Here is a 22,521-nt window from a genome sequence, read left to right on the forward strand (position 1 = left end):
AAAATCATTAAGTGGTCCGCAAAGACCATCAGCAATTTTCAAGTGGTCCATGGGGGAAAAAGTTTGGGAACTGCCAGTAGCAGAGTGGCAAATTCAGAAGTACAGGATCTCTTCATGATAGTTACAGCTACGCCCTCCCATCTTTTTTTTTGGTGCTGGATTGAGAATTAGATCCTTGTTAATTCTTCTCCCACAACAACAGACATCCCTAGAAGCCAATCAGCATGAAAGGGAAGAGTGTTAGCTACTGAGAAGAGTCTTCTCAGTGGCTGACTCACTTCCTTTCACTCTGATTGGCTCGTCAGCAGGAAAGGACGAGGCATGTTAGAGGACACTTTGAATGGCTAACGCACTCTCCTTTCATGATGATTGGCTCTTAGGATGCTGGAGACATCTGGACCCTGCTGGGACCTGATTCTCCAAAAAGAAAGGGGAAGACCCCCCCCCCAAGTTTCTGGATGACTGCAGCCCTGGGGACTGCTGATGCAAGCAATCCACATAGAATAGTGGTGGACTCGGGGACCTGGGGGACCAGGGTTCAAATCCTCACTCAGCCATGAAGCTTACTTGGGTGATCTTGGGCAATCATTCCATCTTAGCCTAACCTACTTCATGGGATTATTGCTACATAGGGAAGGAGAGAACCATGTAAGGCATGTTCTCCTGCTTGGGGGAAAGGTGGAATATAAATGTAATTAATTACAAAAATTACAAAGTTGGAATAAGCCAATTCCTCACGTTGTAGAGCAATATTCCCCAACTTTACTGTCCAACGGACCACTTGAAAATTGTTGATGGTCTTGGTGAACCATTCAGTGATTTTTCTACCTGTAATGCACTATGCTAAATGCTGTATGATTTTAAATTGTATTTTTATTGCTTTTATTTCTAATAAAATAGGGCTCCTGCTGGGAGGAAGGGAGGGATATAAATCAAATAATAAATAAACAAATAATATTGTATTTTAATGTATTACGCTTTGCATTCCGTAGAATTCAAATTGTGATAGAATAAAATATTAAGAAATAAAAAAGGCAGTAGAATGCAGTTAAAAATCAATATGACTATTTCATGTGGGCATGCTGCGGACCACCTGAATGAAGCTCACGGACCACAGTTGGGAACCCTGCTCTAAGGGCCTGTATTGCCTCACACACGCTTCTCTGGCAACTGCTCTCCTCAAATGGAGGACTGCCAAAGGTATCGCATGCCCCAAAGATATGCTTAGTATGCACTAGAGAGCAAGCTTTTAGTGTTGGAGCTCCAGCCCTCTGGAATTGATTACCTACTCTAATTAGTCAAACCCCTGGTGTCTTGATACTTCCGCAGCTGTTGAAGGTCTTTTTGTTTTAAGAAAGCTTTCACTGAAGTGTGACCCAGTCATTTTATCAAGTAATAGTTGTACTATTGTAGAAATTATTTTATTGCTTTTAACTTACTGAGTTTGCAATCTTTTGTATTTTGCCTTATTGTGCACCAATTCAGTTATACTCTAGGCTGTGAATCTAAAGCAAAGTTTCGACAGTTGAGCATGGTGCGGAGAAAGTGGATAGGGAGAAGTTTTTCCTCCCAGACTCATGATCAGTGATGTGGGTTTTCCTGGGGAAAAGATCCTATGCAAATTAAAACACTTTGAATAGCGTAATTCGCCTTGGAATTTTTTAAATTTACACTGGAACATTTTCTGAAGCTCTAGAGCATTGGTTCCCAAAGATTTTTTTTTTCCCCATGGACCTCTTGAGAATTGCTGACAGTCTTGCCAGACAACCTAATGATTTTCCACCTGGTATATTAGTTTTAACACACTGTGCTAGATGCTGTACAATTTTTAATTATGGGTTTAGTGCTTTTATTTCTTGTAGTCTGTTTTTGTTGTATTACAGTTTGTGTTACATTGTAATGCAAAAAACATAAAATAAGAAATAAAAGAAGCAATAAAAATATAATTAAAACCAATATGAATATTCAATGCAGACATGCTGCAGACCACCTGAATGAAGCTCGGGGACCCGCATTGAGCAGGGGGTTGGACTTGATGGCCTTATAGGCCCCTTCCAACTCTACTGTTCTATGATTCTATGACTACAGCTTGGGAGTGCCTGCCCTAGAGAGTGGTCCAACTGAGCATGTCTGTTTTTCTTGTATTTAATAAATGAAGCTAAACATTTGGAAGCTGTCAAACTTGCCTAATATTGTATGTGAAATTGGCATCCGTTCGTGGTTACTGATGAACTCAGGAAACAAAACAAAAAAACTTTCCTTGGAAAAATAAAGCACTGGAAGAATTTCCATGGAAGTTTTCCTGCCTTACCTCACTGCTCGTAATACAAGAACCCAGGGGCTTACACTGAAGATTTGGACAGTTGGAAGATTTAGGACAGACAAAAAGTGCTTCTTCGCAGAGCTCATAGTTAAATCGTGGAATTTCTTATCGCAAGATGTAGTGATGGCCACTGACTTGTGCTGAGTTCTACCTCCAGCGTCAGAAGCAATATGTCTCTAAATGCCAGTTGTTGGAATTGCATGTGGGGAGTATGCTGTTGCACTTAGGCTCTCCTTGTGGGGTTCCCATAGGCATCTGATTGGCCACTGCGAGGACAGGATGCTGGGCTAGATGGGCCTTTGGCCTGATCAATTTCAGTTCAGTTTAATGATTTAAAAAAAAAAAAACTTACTAAGCGTTTTGTCAAATGTTTGTAGTGCTCTCATCCACGTCAGATGATACGGAAGGGCATAAGATTCCTTTATTTATACCTTGGGCAGCCTTCCCCAGCCTGGTGCCCACCAGATGTTTTGGACTACAGCTTCCATCACCCCCTGCCAGCACAGCCATCCAAAACCTCCAGAGAGCACCAGGTTGGGGAACACTGCCTTAGAGTAGTATGGTAGCTTTATTTTGACTGACATGCATGTGTGTAAGCAAACTGCTTAAGCAGGTTTTTCAAATGAATGTACTGAAACCTTTGCTTTACATTACAACATTTTTAAAGACGGCTACAATGCAATCATACACATGCTTATTCAGAAGGAAGTCACACTCTATTCAATGCAACATACTCCCAGGCGAGTGAGTGTGTGGGCTGCAGCCTTGATGTGATTTTTTGTACATTATATGATTTCAACAAATTTGCATATATTTGTAGCATTAAAAGCATTTTAGACTTTACCCTTTGTTTTGATGCCTCTGCTTTCACTGTAGTGTGTAAACTCTATAGTTTGGGTTCATTATTTGTTTTCTGTCGTACCCTTCATGGCAAGCAGATTCCTACTCAAAGCTCTCGCCTCGTTTCTGTTGCCATCCCTTTTCTTTGTACGGGTATTCTAGTTACAATCCAGACTATAGTTTGGGAATAGAAAACCTGTGGGAATGGCTGCTGCAAGAGCCAGCATCTCCTATCCTTTGCTCTCCAACTGGCTGGTAAAGCTAGTAAGGAACTAAAGCTGATTTAATTCAGGGATTCTGATATTGCAGTTTTGAGAAGCTTGTGTGTAGTGTCAATAAATGCAACAAAGAGAACATGATGGAGTATCATCAAGATGCAATAAATACAAATTCCATCATATAGAATTATAGAATAGTAGAGTTGGAGGGGGCCTATAAGGCCATCAAGTCCAACTCCCTGCTCAATACAGGAATCCAAGTTAAAGCATACCCGACAGGTGGCTGTCTAGCTGCCTCTTGAACTTAAAATATTCCTTAAAAATTGGGGAAGGGGAGACTTTCCTGTAACATTTCAACACCATTCATAGCTCTGGAAACATGTTAAACATGCCCCTCTGACTTCTAGAGAAGTGTTTTCAGACATGTGGATGCCCTTCAATTGTTAAAAGACACTGTCAAATTCTGCTTGAAATATGGGCACCAACTTTAGTGCAACCCTCCCTGGCTCTTGTTATTAACTGCAAAAAAGCATGCACAACTCGCTCTGGAAATTCACCCACTCACTGCATAGGACACCTTAATTTTGTGCTGCTTTAGCATCATTATTAACTTCTCTATCGGTTATGGTTTTGTGCTTAGAATCTACTTGTGAGCCCCAAGAAGCAGTCAGGTGAACTGTGCTGAACTTTAAAAAAAAAAAAAAACACCAATCATTAATCTTTGAATGGGGAGTAAAGAAAGCAAATTTATCTAAGGGTGGGGAGGATTTTTTTCTTCCATAAAATAAAGCATTTGGCAAGAGTTATGGAAAGTGAAGACAAGTCCTTGGCCATAATTTTGCTCAGGCTATAGTGGTGCTTATAGTTACATTATATGCAAAGGGTTAAAATAGTGGGTGGAGAGTCTTGGAGTGATTTGCTAGCTGGTCATGTCTCCTGAGTTCCCAAAGGGAGAAAATAGCAGTCTCCAGCTTCCAAGAGGAGGGTTGCCTGTTTTGCCTTCTCAACTCACCCTTGGTGCCTTTTTATTGTTTCAGGCTCCTGGATGAACTCCCAGATTCAGTGATAAGGTGGGCCCGTTCAGGAACGGACTGCAGTAAGTTCAGCCACGTGTGTGGATGTTTAATTGGGTTGATTGAGCCAATTTAGCAACATTTTTCCTTAACACATGTTGGTAAAAAGACATGAGTAATTCGAGGTGCTGTAATTAATCTTCAAAGCCCATTATAGTGACTTTGTTGTGTGGAACAGACATCTCGATGAGATGGTACCTGCAGGATACCTGCCAAGCACAACTGGGTATATAAGGGGTGGGATAATTTTCCAGGTCTTGAAACATCTTTCTAGTGGGCCACAGAGATACAACTGGGCATGGCCATGATAGAGCTGGTAGCCTCCTAGTCATGTATAGACTGTGTCTGTGTTGGAATTGCTTTGTAATATGTTTTTAAACCTTTTTAAATATATATATATATATATATATATATGTTTTTAACATTTTTTTTAAAAAAAGATGTTTTGAAAGCTTTTTAAAAAAAAAGGTTTTAAAGAAGTTTTGTTTCAATTTTAAAGTATTTTAGGCTGTTTTTATGATGTTTTAAAGTGTTTTTAGTGCTTTTGTTTGCCGACCTGGGCTCCTGCTGGGAGGAACTGTGGGATATAAATCAAATAATAAATAAAAAAATGTAGAAAGCAACACAATGCTTGCTAATCTACATCAATATACTGCATCCAAGAAGTGGATGTGGATTTCTCAGAAGCATCTGGTTGCACCCTGTGAGAAGTGAAATATGGACTAGGCAGACTTTTGTCTCGTGCAACAAGGCTCTTGTGTTCTTTTAAAATTATGATTAGTTTTTATTTGCAAACTTCACAAAATAGAGAAAATAATAATAATTTATGCCTCCTGCAGGGCGGGATATAAATAAATAAATAAATAAATGTATATGCTGATGGTGCCACCACCAGCAGCTGCCCAGTCAGTCGTGATCCATGACAGGGCCTTTTCAGGGATGGCTCCCCATTTGTGGAATTGCCTCCCCCCCAAATGAGGTCCATCTGTTTCTATCATTACTGATGTTTTGGAAGAATTCAAAAACATTCCTGTTTACCTAAGCTTTTGATGACTGAAGGAGGCTGTTCCTGGAAACCTGGAGATCACTGAATGGAATAATGTTTTTAATTGTTTTTAGAATGCTTTTTGTTGTTAAAATATTTTGCTGTAAATGTGTCTGTTCGTTCAGGACAGGGGGGTTAACAGTACGCAGAGGCAGAGCCAATGGCAGGTGGAGCCAATTAACTGCAGTTTTGATTCCATCCTGCTGCTGAGTTCTACAAGGCAAAAGTGACAGTGAAAGTGAAGGAAGCTGGCACCCTCTTGAGTGGTTGTAGGAAAGAAGGCAGGCAGGCAGGTGGGGGCTGGCCAAGGGCAGGCTGAAGTTGGTGGGGCAGTGCCCTTTTCACCGTTACTTATTTATTTATTACATTTATACCCTGCCTTTCTTTTCATGATAGAAACCCAAGGCGGCTTACATCTGGTTCCCAGGCGGTCTCCTATCCAGGCACTGACCAGACCCGACCCTGCTTAGCTTCAGCACGGAGCTGGCCTTATGTGCCTTCAGACCATAGCCTAGACCAGACCCTAGTGGAACAGCTGCCACTTGCCTTGTTAGAAAAGAAGTCCAAAGCCCCCCGGGACTAGCATCACATGTTTAAGCACCAGGAGCAGGCAGCACTTGGGATTTTTCCAGCCCTCCATTTTACACACTTAGGACACAACTTGCAGTATCCAAGTACTCAGTGGCAGAACTCCCTTGTGTGCATAAGCACATTTAAAACAATTTAAGCACCAATGTTTAAGATAAAGTGGAACAGGGCAATTCCTGCCGCTACTGGCAACAATAAATGCCTGGAACAGTTTGGAATGCCATTCACCAAGCGCAGCTCGCACACAGGAGGTGGTGGAGACTGAGACAGGAACCTCCTGTGTTACAGGAGGAAAGGTGGAATATAAATTTAATATAAATAAATAAATAATAAAACACCATCAGTTCACACTACAGCTATAATAACCCTCAGTATGTCAATCTTAAGTTAAACATATACGTTTATATAAGCCTTTCAGCTGTCCAAATAAGTATCCACACACAGTGGTTGTCTATATGAAATATATTCAGACACAGCCAGGGCAGTGAAGCCCTCAGGCGATTGCTTGATAGACAGTGGGTAGACTCTTGTGTTCTTAAGTAATTTCTCATCTCAATCAAATGAAATACTGTGTTTCTGCAGGTGAAATAGCCAGTTTTTTGAAGAATATGTTTGATTTAGCATACAATGAAAAGCCTAAGTACGAAGCACTAAAGAAAATCCTCTTGAATGGTCTGGAACACAAAGGAATCTCTTCTAACGGGACACTGAACTTTAGTGCTGCCAAAAGCACTCTGAATGAATCTGCTGCTAATCGCAAGAAAGTAAGTAAATGACCATTGTATTTGGTAAAGACCGGAAAAATATAACTCATATGCTGTAAAGAAATAGTTATCTTTACAGCCAAATCTAGTATTGTAAGTGACAATAGTGGGTGGGATGTGTGTGAGATTTCTTTTTTAAATTATCATTCTACACAAGTTAATTGCCAACAAAAGAAATAACCCTAACCCTTTAAAAAAAGTAAAGTTATATCTTCCTCCTTTGAGATTCACTTAAGAACATAAGAAGAGCCTGCTGGATCAGGCCAGTGGCCCATCTAGTCCAGCATCCTGTTCTCACAGTGGCCAACCAGGTGCCGGGGGGAAGCCCGCAAGCAGGACCCGAGTGCAAAAACACTCTCCCCTCCTGAGGTTTCCGGCCACTGGTTTTCAGAAGCATGCTGCCTCTGACTAGGGTGGCACAGCACAGCCATCATGGCTAGTAGCCATTGATAGCCCTGTCCTCCATGAATTTGTCTACTCTTCTTTTAAAGCCGTCCAAGCTGGTGGCCATAACTGCATCTTGTGGGAGCAAATTCCATAGTTTAACTATGCGCTGAGTAAAGAAGTACTTCCTTTTGTCTGTCCTGAATCTTCCAACATTCAGCTTCTTTGAATGTCCACGAGTTCTAGTATTATGAGAGAGGGAGAAGAACTTTTCTCTATCCACTTTCTCAATGCCATGCATAATTTTATACGCTTCTATCATGTCTCCTCTGACCAGTCTTTTCTCTAAACTAAAAAGCCCCAAATGCTGCAACCTTTCCTCGTAAGGGAGTCGCTCTATCCCCTTGATCATTCTGGTTGCCCTCTTCTGAACCTTTTCCAACTCTATAATATCCTTTTTGAGATGAGGCGACCAGAACTGTACACAGTATTCCAAATGCGGCCGCACCATAGATTTATACAACGGCATTATGATATCGGCTGTTTTATTTTCAATACCTTTCCTAATTATCGCTAGCATGGAATTTGCCATTTTCACAGCTGCAGCACACTGGGTCGACATTTTCATCGTGCTGTCCACTACAACCCCGAGGTCTCTCTCCTGGTCGGTCACCGCCAGTTCAGACCCCATGAGCGTATATGTGAAATTAAGATTTTTTGCTCCAATATGCATAATTTTACACTTATTTATATTGAATTGCATTTGCCATTTTTCCGCCCATTCACTCAGTTTGGAGAGGTCTTTTTGGAGCTCTTCGCAATCCTTCCTTGTTTTAACAACCCTGAACAATTTAATGTTGTCAGCAAACTTGGCCACTTCACTGCTCACTCCTAATTCTAGGTCATTAATGAACAAGTTGAAAAGTACAGGTCCCAATACCGATCCTTGAGGGACTCCACTTTCTACAGCCCTCCATTGGGAGAACTGTCCGTTTATTCCTACTCTCTGCTTTCTGCTTCTTAACCGATTCCTTATCCACAAGAGGACCTCTCCTCTTATTCCATGACTGCTAAGCTTCCTCAGAAGTCTTTGGTGAGGTACCTTGTCAAACGCTTTTTGAAAGTCTAAGTACACTATGTCCACTGGATCACCTCTATCTATATGCTTGTTGACACTCTCAAAGAATTCTAATAGGTTACTGAGACAGGACTTTCCCTTGCAGAAGCCATGCTGGCTCTGCTTCAGCAAGGCTTGTTCTTCTATGTGCTTAGTTAATCTAGCTTTAATAATACTTTCTACCAGTTTTCCAGGGACAGAAGTTAAGCTAACTGGCCTGTAATTTCCGGGATCCCCTTTTGAATATTGGTGTCACATTTGCCACTTTCCAGTCCTCAGGCATGGAGGAGGACAATTATTTAATGTGTGGAGCCAACTGATACTGTATTTAAGGATGACTTTCCCTTTGCCCAGTTTCTGCAGAAGGAAGTAGCTGATGATCTAAAACATTACAGTTCTGTTTCAGAATACGCATTTAGGGTTGCATCCAATGAAGTCGTCCCATGAGGACAAGGGGTTCCACCTGCACAGTGGGGCTTCCTCTCCGTCTCTTCTCCCTGCACACCCCCATCCCCACGCAAAAAAATCTGCTCCAGAGGGTTGGGGTCAACCCCACAACAGGTTTGGAGGGGACATGGAGAGAGGAGAGCAAGAGGAAGTCCTATTGGGCAGGCACAAGTCCTTGTACTAATGGGCTGACTTCGCTGGGTAAGACACAAAATTCCCATTTCCTTGGATCTGTTCAAAACTTGGATGCCCAACCTTAAGAAGGGGGAAGCTGGCAGAAGTGCTTTTGACCTACAACTCTTTCTTGCCTCGGAACAGTAGACTTATGCACGTTTGTTTGTTTTCTGTGCCGTGGTGAAGAGCAGGAGTTGGTTCACAAGTATCACAGGACACTAACTTGAATGCCAGCTATCCCTTCAGGATAGATCAAAAGCAGAGAAGGAGTTGTTGTTTATATTTATTAGCTGCTTTTCTTGTAAAGCCACCCAAAGCAACAACAAGAAGATTAAAACCATTTATAACAAACCCATCAAAACAACAAACACACCACAACCTAAACACAGATCAGTACAAGTGCAAGGCCTGACGCATTAAAAGAGGCCACTGATACCTAAAGCCCTTCAAATTAAGGTAAGGGCCAAAAGCCTGGGTGAAAAGGGCGTTTTTTGCCTGGTGCCTAAAAACAGATAACGCTGGTGCCAGGCATACCTCCCAGGGAAGAGCATTCTTCAAGCGCCACTGAAAAGGCCTGTTCTCGGGTTGCCACCTTCTGCACCTCCCTTGGAGGGGGCAAACGCAAAAGGACCTCAGATGAAGATCGCAGGGTTTGGGTTGCCTTTTTTGATGAAACCATTTAATTATCCCCCCACCCACCCCATTTTATCTTATTTTTGCTCTGGCCTTCCAAAAGCTGCTTCTCCACAATTTTTAGATTCTGATGCCTGTTTGCATTGTAATGCAAGAAGTTTTAATGCTGACAGGCACTGTGCTCTTCACTTCCCACCTCCCAAGCCTGCCAACATATAGTTAATGGGAAAAAAACCCCTTTGTTTTATTAAACTTAGACTAGTGTAATTAGCAGTATTTATAGGGCCTGATTAGAAACGTCAGTTGTGGTTGTTCGTAGCCATATGAGCCCAAAGTCTTTGCTGATGCACGCTCAATATGGCAGGGTCAAGGCGTCATTCATTTTTAATATCCCTAGTGAACTTTGGACTGTCAGGATGGTACGTGAGCCAAAAAAATGCGGGATGCAAACTAATGTGACTGTTTGGCTGCAAGATGAATGGCGATTCAAATCCCGGTGCACAGATGGTTCTGATTTGCTGAGTTTTGTAGCTGCTGCAACTGAAGACATAAAATAGCCGCCTAGTCATAAATTAGCTCTTTGGAAGCCAAACCTTGGCACCAGAGCTTTACAACCTTCAATTAGTAGCGAAAGAAGTATTTGAATGACTCCAGTATTGACATCTGTAGGTCTGCATAGTAATCATTCCTAATAGAAGAGAATCTCTGTTTGAGGGGCTTTTGCATGGCTAATTAACTACCAGTGAGAATATGTAATTTTTTCATGATCTCCTGATTGTCACCTTTCTCTCATGATACAATTACATTTTATTGTAGCGAGTGCCTTTGCAAACCCAATTGTCAGCACTATTTACGTTGTGCGGAAAAGCAGAACAAAAGTTCATGTTTAATAAAAAGCCACTGGATTTTGATCTTGGTAATTACTAAGACTCTTTTTTTCAGAGTTTTATAGACTTTGGTTATTCTTTTATCACTTTCACAACAAAGCAAAAAGCCATTTCTTTGACAGTAGCGTGCTTGCTGTTGTGGTCACCATTTAATCTGTGCTAGTTTGAGCGGTTTCTTTCCGTTTCTGCAATTTGTAGTTTTCTAAAGTTTATTTATTTATTTATTTATTCAATTTATATACCGCCCCATAGCCGAAGCTCTCTGGGCGGTTCACAACAAGCAAAACATCCGATATACAATTAAAACCACATATCAAGCAATTTAAACATACATTAATAATATCAAAAAAATTAAAAACGTATGTATACACATACAAATGCATATTAAATATTAAAAAGCTGAAATACTAAAAATACTAAGATGCTAAAAAGCTAAAAACTGAAACTAAAACTAAAATGCCTGGGAGAAGAGGAAGGTTTTTACCTGGCGCTGAAAAGATAGTAATGTTGGCGCCAGGCGTACCTCATCAGGAAGAATATTCCATAGTTCGGGGGCCACCACTGAGAAGGCCCTTTTTCTTGTTATCACCTTCCGGGCTTCTCTCTGAGTAGGCACCTGGAGGAGGGCCTTCGATGTGGAGCGGAGTGTACGGGTAGGTTCGTATCGGGAGAGACATTCGGCCCCGTGACGTGCAAGGCTTTATAGGTTAAAACCAGCACCTCGAATCGAGCCCGGAAACATATAGGCAACCAGTGCAAGCGGGCCAGAATCGGTGTTATATGTTCGGACCGCCAGGTCCCAGTTATCAGTCTGGCCGCTGCATTCTGCACGAGCTGTAGTTTCCGAACTGTCTTCAAGGGCAGCCCCACGTAGAGTGCATTGCAGTAGTCTATTGAAAAATGTAAGTTTTCTTTTTTAAAAAGAGGCATCTGTTGTCTCAACTTGTGATTTACAACTAATTTGATTTCCCCTCCCCCAGTATATGCAGATTTAAGAATGAGTCACTTCGTTAGCTGGGTTGTGTACATTTTTCAAAGTTGCACGATTAAAATGTCGCCTCTTCTGCTTTAGACAACGGTTGTAATAATTATTTATAAAAACAACAACAATGGCTGTATTCCAAATCTTTTAGCTCTCCTAGGAGCTTGGACATGCCCAGTGGGGTTTTGACTTTCTTTGAAGTACACTGCTCCCCCTCGCGATTGGAAACTGCTTAAGAAATTCCCCTTAGTTTCAAAACTGGTTTGCTGTCTGGCATAGGTGGTTGCTGTTGAATATATGGAAGCACAAAGGACCTGGATATACAACCAGTGATGCCATTTTTGGCGTTGGGGGGACTTGGCTGGGGGTTGGGATCCAGATGTGGATATTTTCTTCAAACACCTGACTAAACTGCCTCTCCTCTCCTCAAATGTCAAGTTACAACTGCTTTTGAAACTTCCCTTCGCAACTTGCCAGGTAGCATTGGGAGAAGACGCTACTTGAGAGTAACTGTAAGCCAGTTACCCAGGTGTAACCCACCTGGCTCACAGAACTAGTTCCATGATATGGATCCTGTGTTTCCCATTTCCTCAGTCAAAGTCACTGTTGCCTGTCAGGGACAAGCAGGGGGGTATTTGGCTTGCTGACTGGCATTCGTTGTTTATTGTGCACATGTCAACAGGACGTTAGGGCCACTGCCATTTTGGGGGTGGGGAGTACAAGTGCAACACAATCATTTTGTTTGGGCAAGACTGTTTGGGTGCCCCTGGAAAGGTTTTCAGCAATCGGGTGCCAATAAGCAAGCGGCTAGGATCTCTAACACCTGCTCTGTAGCCAGAGCAGCAGAAGAACAAGAGATCCCTAAGAGAAGGTGTGGAACTAAAACCGTTCAGCCCACTTGTCACATATCTAATCTCCGGAAAAGATTAAGTGTTTAGTATAGGATGGGCTATGGAGAGTTTTCCCTGAAGCTCCGCTGTGCCGCTGGATGAAGCAATTCCTCTTCTGTTTCATCTGAAAGTGCAAAAAACTATTACATTTTGTATTTAGCTTAAAAGTTGTCTTGGATATTGATGTCAGACAAGATGTTGCTGAACTTTGATAGTAAGAAAATGGAGATCTGCAATAGTATTTGCTATTTGCAAGTGCATAACCCCATTTAAAGTCCATGAGTGAGGAGTGTCAATTATCACAGCTTCTGTTCCTTAGACACAGGCAGAAGTATTTTTAATGGCCAATAACAAGGTCAGAGAGAGGACTGTGCTGTTTGCAGATGACTTGATCCAAGTCCCCATCATCCTCAGAGTTTTCTTGGAGATTTCAAATATTCTCTTTCATTAGCATGAAATGCATACGTGCATCATCTCAAATTTGAGAGCTGTTTTTGACTTGAGGGTATTCCAAAATATGAGCACCATGATGTGAACCACTGGTAAATAAGGGAATAAAGCCATTTATTAAATAGACAATAAAGTCCATTTTCTGTGTGAAAATCCTCAACTCCTTTTAAGTTTGAAAAACATTGTGTATCATCTTCAATTCTGCAAGTGAAAATGGATTATCTATGCAGAATATAATGAAGGAATAATCAGCAGTTCAGATTCTGGGAGAGAAGTAGGACAATTCTTTACCTATATTGCCATATGACCAGATACCCTGGGTTTGTAATAATTTAAAAAATGCTGGCAGTGCCTAATCTAATCTGTATTGGGTACATGGCTGGTGGCAGGCATGACTGTGCCCTTGGGAACCAGCGTGCCCCAGGTCCATGGCTCCATAGCTCAACCCTCCCCAAAGGTGGTGTGGGGCTAATAAACCCACCCACCCATCCCACGTACCTCTTGCATCCCTGCGCGTGTATGCCTGCCATCAACAAAGCTGGTGGTGGGAGCGTGACAGAGTGCATATCATTCACAGGGACAGGAGGGGTAGGTGGGATGCATGGGTGGGTCTATTAGCTCCACACCGCCTGTAAGTGGGATGCGCGGGCGGGCTTATTGAAACCCATGCTGATTGTATTGGAGGATGCCTAGGAGCACCCTCTCCGCAATCCAAAGCAGGGTTGAGAGCCGATGCTGCCATGGATCATAGAACAGAAGTGCTACCCTCCCACCCAAGGAACGGCACTTCAGAGGCCCCTCAGGGCTGCAGGGGCCCTTGGCCTGGGCCTGACCTGGCCACCCTTTGGCTCTGGCCCTGATTGGGTGTACATACCAATGCTGATTGTTCAAAACTCCAACCTGCAAATCCAGAGATCCCAAGATATCTCTGGAGGTAGAGGAGACTGTGTACTTGATCTCAAGAAGAAGCATAACACATTCCTGTTGCTATTGACACTAGCACCGGAGGGAGAGGTGGGTGGGCTATACCACATTCCCAGTACGGAGCAGACAGAGAATGAAGGATGTGGTTATACCGGCAAAAGCCATCTACAGTCATTTTGCCTGAGATATTGAAATGTCTATTGTGAAGAGAGATGTTTAATGACAAGATGCATTGATGGATACAGGCTTAGGTGGCTTTAAAAGGAGATTAGACAAATTAATGTAGGAAAGGTTTGTCAACTGTTATTGGCCACCCTCCAGTTTCAGAGGCATTATTTTTTCTTTTCAATTTATTGCCCACCCTTTGCCATATGGAGAGAGATATTCAGGGCATATCCTATGCTCGTGACTGCATTTTTTCTAAATTGATTTTAATATTGAATTTTAAACTGTTGTAACCCACCGCTGGGATCTTATGGTGAAGGGGTGGGTAGTGCTGGATGCCCCTCTGCAGGGAGGAAGTTCCACAATGTAGGGGCTGCCACAGAGATTGCCCTCTCATGGGCCACCACCACCCCGAGCTTCCAAGGATGGTGGAAATACCAAAAGGGCCCTCGGGGTCCCCTTTGCTGTTCTCATCACCTAAGAGGATCTGTAGGGAAGGAGGCGGTCTTTCATATATTTGTGACCTAAGTCATGTAGGGCTTGAAACACAAGTGTTGAGCACCTTCAGTTGTGTCTGGAAACAAATCGCCAACCAGAGCAGCTGTTTAACACTGGGGTGGTACGTGTTCTGAATAGAACCCCAGCTGATAATCTGGCTGCTGCATTTTGGACCGGTTGAAGGTTCGGAGTCACCTTCTAGGGCAGCCCCACATACAGTGCATTTCAGTCATCCAGTCTGGAAGTTGCCAGAGCATGGAGTACTGTGGCCAAGTCATTTCTGTCCAAAAGGGGCTGTAGCTGGGGAAGCAGCCGAGCTGAAAATAGGCCACCGACTACCAGTTGTGTACTGGAGCGACTGCAGAGGAAGGCTGCAAGCCATGGTTTCTTTGTGGCCTTTCTGAAAGCATCTGACTGGCCACTTTCGGACCAGAATGTTGGTTTATTTATTTATTTATTTAATTTAATTTATATACCGCCCTAAGCCAAAAAGGCTCTCTGGGCGGTGTACATAGAGGATTGAGATAGTGGTCTGATGAATGCTGGTCTGATCCAGGAGGCCTCTTTATGGTAACATTTTCTACGGCCTAGTGGATATTCTGACTGCATTCAATGAAGAAATACACTTGGATGTAGTTTAGAGGAGTCCCTGTAGGCAATTGTAATTAAAGAGAAAAGATCTGCAATATAAAAGGTATAAATGCAGCAGTTGACAGACTTCCGGTTTACTGGATGTATTCGTGAACCAAAGCCAGGTATCAAGGGATGGCTTTGGGAAAGGGGTGGTGGTTTGAGTCATTTATCATCTTCACCTCATAAGTAAGCCAGAGATGGGGAAATTGTGGCCCTCCAAGTTGTTGAACAACAACTCCAATCAGCCCTGATCATTGGCCATGCAGGATGGGGCTGATGGAAATTGGAGTCCAGTAACAGCTGGAGGGCCACAGCTTTCCCATCTCTGCCATAAGCCCTCTGCATTGGGATGACCTGGATTTACTACTACTACTACTACTACAACAACAACAACAACAGATCAGGCATACCATCAATCTAGTTTTTTGCTTTGAGGATTTGGAAGCCCATACACACTTATTACAACCAATCTACCAGTAGATCCTAGTCTATCTTCTGCCCACCTTCTGGTGTAGCGAAGAAGGTATTGGACACAGAGATCCACACTTAAATTGTTGCTTAAACAGTGTAGCTCACTACATACCCTTGGGGAGGTCACCATTTCTTAGTTCACCCTACTATACAGGGCTACTGCAAGGTAGAAATAAAATAATCTCAGGGAGGACAGCATAGAAATACGATAAAATTATGCTTGTCTATGAGTCATCATATTTAATGTAAATACAGTTTCTTGGGTTGGTGGGAGAGACTCCATGACCTCCCAGGGTGCCCAGGAGTATGTATATTAGTATTATGGGGAAGGTAAGAAATTTGCCACCCCATTTAGGGGGTGAGATCACCTCACTAATGGAATAAGTAGCGATTATTTTGTTATTTCAGGCACTGACATTAATTAGAATTATTGCAATAATAATAATAAAAACTTAGATATAGTTAATACAAATTTAATTGACAGAAACTTATTGGTTTCACATCCAGTAAAGGTTAATAACATTCATCTAGAGTTCTTTAAGAATTCTTGAAACAATTTTTGCAATAAATAACGTTGCCTTAGGACAGCACAACCACAGTACTCTTCTCAAAAGCTTAAAAAATGGCTGCCCTGTGTAGTTCTAACTCGTAAATTTTGGCCCTTCCTCGTCTGGGTGTCTTAGTCAAGCTTTTGTTAGAAGTGGGCAGGCGCTGTTGTGCAACTTTCATTTTAGAAGGACTTGAATAAGCGGCTGCACTAGGGTTACTTAACTTGTACTTTTGACAGGCTGATTTGCCAAAGCCAACGCCGAGGCAAGTTAAAGAAGTAAAGGAAAGCAAGTTGGAAAACAAGGAGCTCTCCTCTCATAGAAAAACCATTGTGGGAATGAAAAGCAGCCAAGTACAAGATGAGTGGATGCTGGCTGGACTGAACGAGCAACTTCAAGCTGAAGTGGTGAGGGTTTTTTTTTTAATCACTGCATTAAATTGTACATGGCTTGTTGAAACTCTTGCTTTTCTAGCTCTACTTTTTCCCCTTGGAAAAGATTAAGCACAGGTGAGAACCAGTAAAATAAACAAAGGTTATGCGTCTTCTCCCTGAAATGCAAGTTTTCTGTGAACTGGGATTTTCATAGGGGATGCTGTAAGAAACTCCTCCATCCTGTGACATTTGAAATGGTACAAGCCATTGAGAATTTAACATGTTCCCCTTTTTATGAACATTTCAACCCACACAGCTGTTGAGCATGGAGCTTCTCAAATTCTAAACTGCTAGGTCTTCTGCAGTTTAGCAGCATTAAGGATTTTCTCCTCTGGTTCTTCGGCTCACTGGGGCTGGTTTGCTTTTGCCCATTTCATCTCTTAAAGCCTTTACCAATGCAAGCACTCTGCACATCCTTGGCCACATCTAACAGCACTTACCATGTGCGTTGGGCCCATTCATGTCTTGCTTCCCGCAAGTGCCCAGCAGACAGGTTCAGTGGATTTAAACCTCATAGGATGCTTCCGGGATGCTTCCATGGGTAAGGGTTTTAACTGTGGCCCACATCCCACATACATCAAACCTGGATCTGCCGCATAAAATTTAAGCCCCACACCTCTTTCCACACACCCAGTTAGAAGCAAGCCACACTTTGGAGAAGCTTGAGCCTTGAGCATTTTTATAAGGCTGCTACCAATTTTATTTCTTTGCTTGTTTATTTATCGAATTTATATCCCCCCTTCTTCCCAAAGGAGCCCAGGGCGACAAACATAAACAAAACAATGCAACAAAAGGGGAAAAATACTAAAAGTTAAAAACATCCCAAAACACATTTTTTTAAAAAATTAAACACAACAAAAATATAGAAAACACAGTTAAAAACATTCTAAAACATAGCTTAAAATATTCTTTCACCAGTCATCTTTAGGTTGCCAGGAACAGTCCTCTTCAACCCTCAAATGCCTGAGTAATAAGGAAAGTTTTCAAATTCCTCCTGAAAGTTAATAATGATGGAGACAGATGCAGCTCACTGGGAGGTCAAATGGGGAGCCACCACTGAAAAGGCCGTCATGGGTCAGAACAACCCAGCTGTGTCCAGTGGTGGTACCACCAAGGCCTTGCTTGCTGACCTTACTGTCCAAGATAGTTGATACTGATAATAATCCACTTCCCTCCCCTCAGAAAAGGGCAGAGATAAGAAACAGAAACAAGCAAAGGTTACTAATCTTCTTGAAATGTAAATAGATTGAAAAATTCAGGTGTGGCAGGAATATGCAGACTTTTTGCATGCAATGGGCCATGGGGATAGATCTCAAGCTTACACATTCTCCAGCACATGCTGGGCTCTGTTGGTCCTTGCTTTCCTATCATAATTGGGCAAGCTGTTTAGCGCTCTCAAGAGATATCACAAGCTAGGCAGACAATATCTGATTTGCTTGGGCTTGCAAAACACAAAGGTAAATTTCAAATGTAATGCCTGAAACTACCTAAACTGTTTGGGACTCGTACGCGCCCTTTGCTGTTCCCGATTCAGCTAGGTCAGCCACAGTTTTCAGAGAAAACCTCTTTCTCCTTTTAAAGCAGTAGCTACATATGCTGTGCCAAAGTCTAGGGAATAGGCTTTTTTGAGACCCTCTCCACTATACAGTAGATTTCTGTTAACCTTTATATATTTTAATAATAATAATAAACTTTATTTCTACCCCGCCCTTTTTCCAATAGGACTCAGAGCGGCTTACAACTAAAAACACCACCATTAAAACATACAGAAATATACAATTAAAACAGAATTAAATTATGAGAAAAATTAAAAACCATAAAACATACGTTAAAAACAGTGGACAATTTAAAATAATAAAATCATATACTGTAGTCACCAATCCTATGACATTTAATCTTGGTCGTTCTCTATCCCAAATGCCCGTTGAAATAAAACAGTCTTTACTTGTCGCCGGAAAGACGGCAAGGAGGGAGCTAATCGCACCTCACTTGGGAGTTCCATAGCCTAGGGGCGGCCACCGAAAAGGCCCTATCTCGTGTCTGCGTCATATGTACTTGCGAAGGTGTGGGGAGCACAAGAAGGGCCTCACCTGAAGATCTCAAATCCCGGACAGGTTTGTGTAGGGAGATACGATCTGTCAAATAGCCTGGACCTGAGCCGTATAGGGCTTTGTAGGTCAAAAACAGCACTTTGAATTGTAAACGGAAACAAATTGGCAGCCAGTGGAGCTGTTGTAACAGGGGGGTTGTATGGTCCCTGTAACCAGCCCCGGTTAGCACTCTGGCTGCAGCTCTTTGTACCAATTTAAGTTTCCGAACTTATTTTACCTAATTGGTGACACCTAAAACTGTAACTGTTGATCCCGTAACTATGTTCTTAGGCAAGCAATGTGTTAAAACCAGGTGCTGATTGTATTATTTTTCCTCTGAACTTTTATCCCAAATGCCTTTCTCTAAATACATATTAGATGCTTTTACTATTGGCTAGTTCTTTTTGTTCTCTCTAGCCCACGGAGATTGGAGGAAAGCCAGCTGGAGCCGCAACAGATGTTTACAGGAGGAGCTTAGGTAAGGTGAGTGCTCAGTTTAGGCCTTCTCATGCTCTCTCAAACTAATGAAAAACTGCAACTTTAAAAATGAAAAAGCAAAGGAAATGCTGTTGGTCTGTAAGGGAAAAAAAATCTAATTTGTAGCTGAGCAGTACCTTTACTAGGATCGACCCAAATGTTGAAAAATAGTGATCAAACTTTGGAGTCCTTCAGAATGTTTTCTTACACAGTGTAGGCAAATTGCTTTTTTAAAAATAATTTTTGTCTTTTGTGAAATGATGTGTTTTGATGTGCATGTAGTTCTGGATTTGTTAGCCAGAGCCTTTTGCTTGCCTTTGGTCTTGCTTTGTAACATGCTTGGTCTGAATTAGGTTGACCCCAGCCTTGCTTGTCAGGCCACTCTGTCCCTTCCCACCCTCTCCTGCACGCAACAGTCCTGCATATTTACATAATCTATAAAATGGTGGATATTCTAATACAAATGCACCGTTTCACAAATGAGCTGTTGTGATCACCTATCACAGTTGCCGTGTGAACATAAGGATGTCATTCTCATGCACAGTACTTCAGTGTTGCTGCCCCATGTGCTTAACAACACCCCCCCCCCCATACCAGCATGTGTATCACAATTAAATCTGACCCAGGTCTAAGGTTTTCACATAGATCTCTGCTCGCTGCTGCATATTTCAGCTATTCATGTGTTGTAAGAGCTGTAGTGGGTAAGAATCACAGATATGGCCAATTGCATGGCGAATGTCCACACAAATACTACACATTTCTACTAGGGTATTGTGTATGCAATAGCCTCTTCTGTAGCTAAAAAGGCAGAAAACGTTTTCCCAGCGTAAGACAGCTGTAATCTTAAACAGCTGCAACAGAATTAAAATAGAAAGGTAGTATGGAGGGGTTTGATTAGCAATGTGTAAAAAAATCATTACACATTATAATGTCTAAACATTAGAAGGTAGAAGTTTAATGCTGGACTATGACCTGGGAGACCAGGGTTCAAATCCCCACACAGCCATGACGCTCGCTGGGTGATCTTGGGCCAGTCACTGCCTCTCAGCCTCAGAGGGAGGCAATGGTAAACCTGTTCTGAATACCGCTTACCATGAAAACCCTATTCATAGGCTCGCCATAAGTCAGGATCAACTTGAAGGCAGTCCATTTCCGTTTTCATAATGCTTCCAACAATATTAGTCAGCTATCTATTTATTTATAAAAATATTTGTATATTGCAGTTTCATTTAAAAAATCAAAGTAGTTTACAATTACAATACAATAAAAAACCCACAAAAAATAAAACATCATCTGACTATTACAGAAGATGATTTGTCTTAATTGTTTGCATAAGGCTGGTGGAAAAGTTTTCAGTAAACATTTGAAACTTAATACAGAGTATCTGTTGAAAGAACATTCCACAGGTTGGGGGTCTTTGTGCTCATACCTGAGAAACTTTAAAGCAGTAATGAGGTACCCATAGCCCTCCAAATGCCCCTGGACTCCATCAGCCCCTTTGCCACAAAACATTTAATGAAACACCTATCAAATCTTTTTGTTTTGCACTTATCCCAAGCTCCTTGGAATTTACTGCCCCAAATCAGCTGTTGTGTTAATATTGCCAATCCAGTTTGGTAATGCGGCAGAACAAACCTGAGATCAGAGCTGTAGAGACTCTCATTCTACAGTGCCATGGCAAGAAGGGAGGAAGGGGAACCAGGAGTTGCTGCATTCTTGCTTTGCACTTTTTGAAACCCCCCTCTCCAAAATGGAGAACTTTGTTATTGAAGAGAAAAAAAATGGAAAGGTGCCCCTCCTTTTAATTTGGCCCTAAAGACAGGTGTACAAGTATGTATGCAGCACATTTCAATGGTCTGAAAAGCCTGTTTCAAATGCTGACTGCACTTGCATGGTCCCAAATTGCTTTCAATATATTTAGGCATAGGGAAAAGGTTGAATCCAGACCTTCTGGCCCTGGAACAGTGATTGATGCTATTAAAGCCCATTTTGAGTGGAGTGCTGTTTTTAGGCCAGAGATACACAGGTGAAGTCTTGCAAAACAACCTCCCTTCTGTTATATTGGGACACCACTGATACCTATAGTTTTCCACCCCACTGAACTCAATAAGCATGCAAATGATCAGAACTGGCTTTCCCCTCCTTTCCCTCTCCTCTCCCTTCCTCCCCTCCCCCTTCCCTTTTCCTTCTCCCCTGCCCACTCCAGGCCTCCCTCCCCATGGGCAGTTCTACCTATCCTAAGCATGATTTCATGGGAGTAAATCCCACTGAACTCAATAAACATGCAAATGATCAAACCTGCCCTGCTCCTGCTCCCCCCTTCCCATCTCCTGTGGTCAGTTTCACCTATCCTAAGCACGATTGCAGCGAAGTAAATCCCACTGAATTCAATAAGCATGCAAATAATCAATCCATTCTCAGCAAACATGCACATGATCCCATTTCTTATCTCCAGGATTAAAAAGCAGATAAATTCACTAATAGGCAAAAAACCTTGTGGTTTAAGAACGTACCTATAACCAACCAATATTTCTATCAAACTTTAAAAAGCAGGGAAATTGGGCAGCTATAGTGAATGCACCAGGGGAGCAGGAAACCTGACCTCCTGTCTGAGATATTGGACTGCCCTACAAATTTATCAAAATACAAACACAATTTGGGTTGGTCTTTCACAGTCCAATCCACTTTCTGTGTAGCTTGGAGGAATTTGGTAACGTGCCTCTGAGCATATGGGGAGTGGTAGCAACACCTGCAATCAGCCCAAAGAACAGAAACAAGACATGTGCTGTGCTGATCTCTTTTAACCGGGAGGAAGCAACAATATTAAAACAGTTGATATAGTTCAGATAGTCACTTTAAATACGGTTATTTACTTTGCAATTTTAGTGGTTTCCTATAGTAAATCATTTTGTTTTGCTTCTGTTACTGTGAATATGTGAAGTACAGCAACACTTTGCAACACTAAAAAAAAAGCTCCAAAAACAATTGTGGAATAATGGCACTGACTGTTCTGCAGAATAGTTTCTGAGGGACGTGAGGAGTGTCTCAGTTTGCACAAAATAAAACAGTGGGATTTCTAGCAAAATTCTAGGTGTACTCTGTTTTTAATTGACCATACCCACCTTTCCTTAAGTGGAGTAGCTTAAGCATAGCAGCCTGAAAACATGCATCTTGGGCAGGCCAACAGCTAGAGTCACTGCTTAAGTAGCAACATATTGTAATCAGTCTGATTTTACATCAAACTGCAGTTTCAGATTCAACTTGCTCCCACAAGATGCAGTTATGGCCACCAGCTTGGATGGCTTTAAAAGAAGATTAGACAAATTCATGGAGGACAGGGCTATCAATGGCTACTAGCCATGATGGCTGTGCTCTGCCACCCTAGTCAGAGGCAGCATGCTTCTGAAATCCAGTTGCCGGAAGCCTCAGGAGGGGAGAGTGCTCTTGCACTCGGGTCCTGCTTGCG

At 42.2% G+C, this 22,521-nt stretch overlaps 1 protein-coding gene across 3 annotated transcripts in view; it reads left to right on the plus strand.

Moving 5' to 3' along the window:
- Positions 1-22,521, plus strand: part of VRK2 (VRK serine/threonine kinase 2) — a 92,371-nt gene that overhangs the window by 61,600 nt on the left and 8,250 nt on the right. For 2 of the 3 annotated variants that reach the window (XM_061625774.1, XM_061625773.1), the window contains exons 10-13: positions 4,419-4,477; positions 6,670-6,851; positions 16,294-16,461; positions 18,996-19,061. In XM_061625774.1, coding sequence (XP_061481758.1) covers positions 4,419-4,477; positions 6,670-6,851; positions 16,294-16,461; positions 18,996-19,061 — 475 coding nt within the window. The remainder of the gene's footprint in view (positions 1-4,418; positions 4,478-6,669; positions 6,852-16,293; positions 16,462-18,995; positions 19,062-22,521) is intronic. The other variant, XM_061625776.1, reaches the window with a different exon arrangement.

The sequence above is a fragment of the Rhineura floridana genome, chromosome 4 (genome assembly GCF_030035675.1).
Source record: "Rhineura floridana isolate rRhiFlo1 chromosome 4, rRhiFlo1.hap2, whole genome shotgun sequence".
Classification (NCBI taxonomy): Eukaryota; Metazoa; Chordata; class Lepidosauria; order Squamata; family Rhineuridae; genus Rhineura; species Rhineura floridana.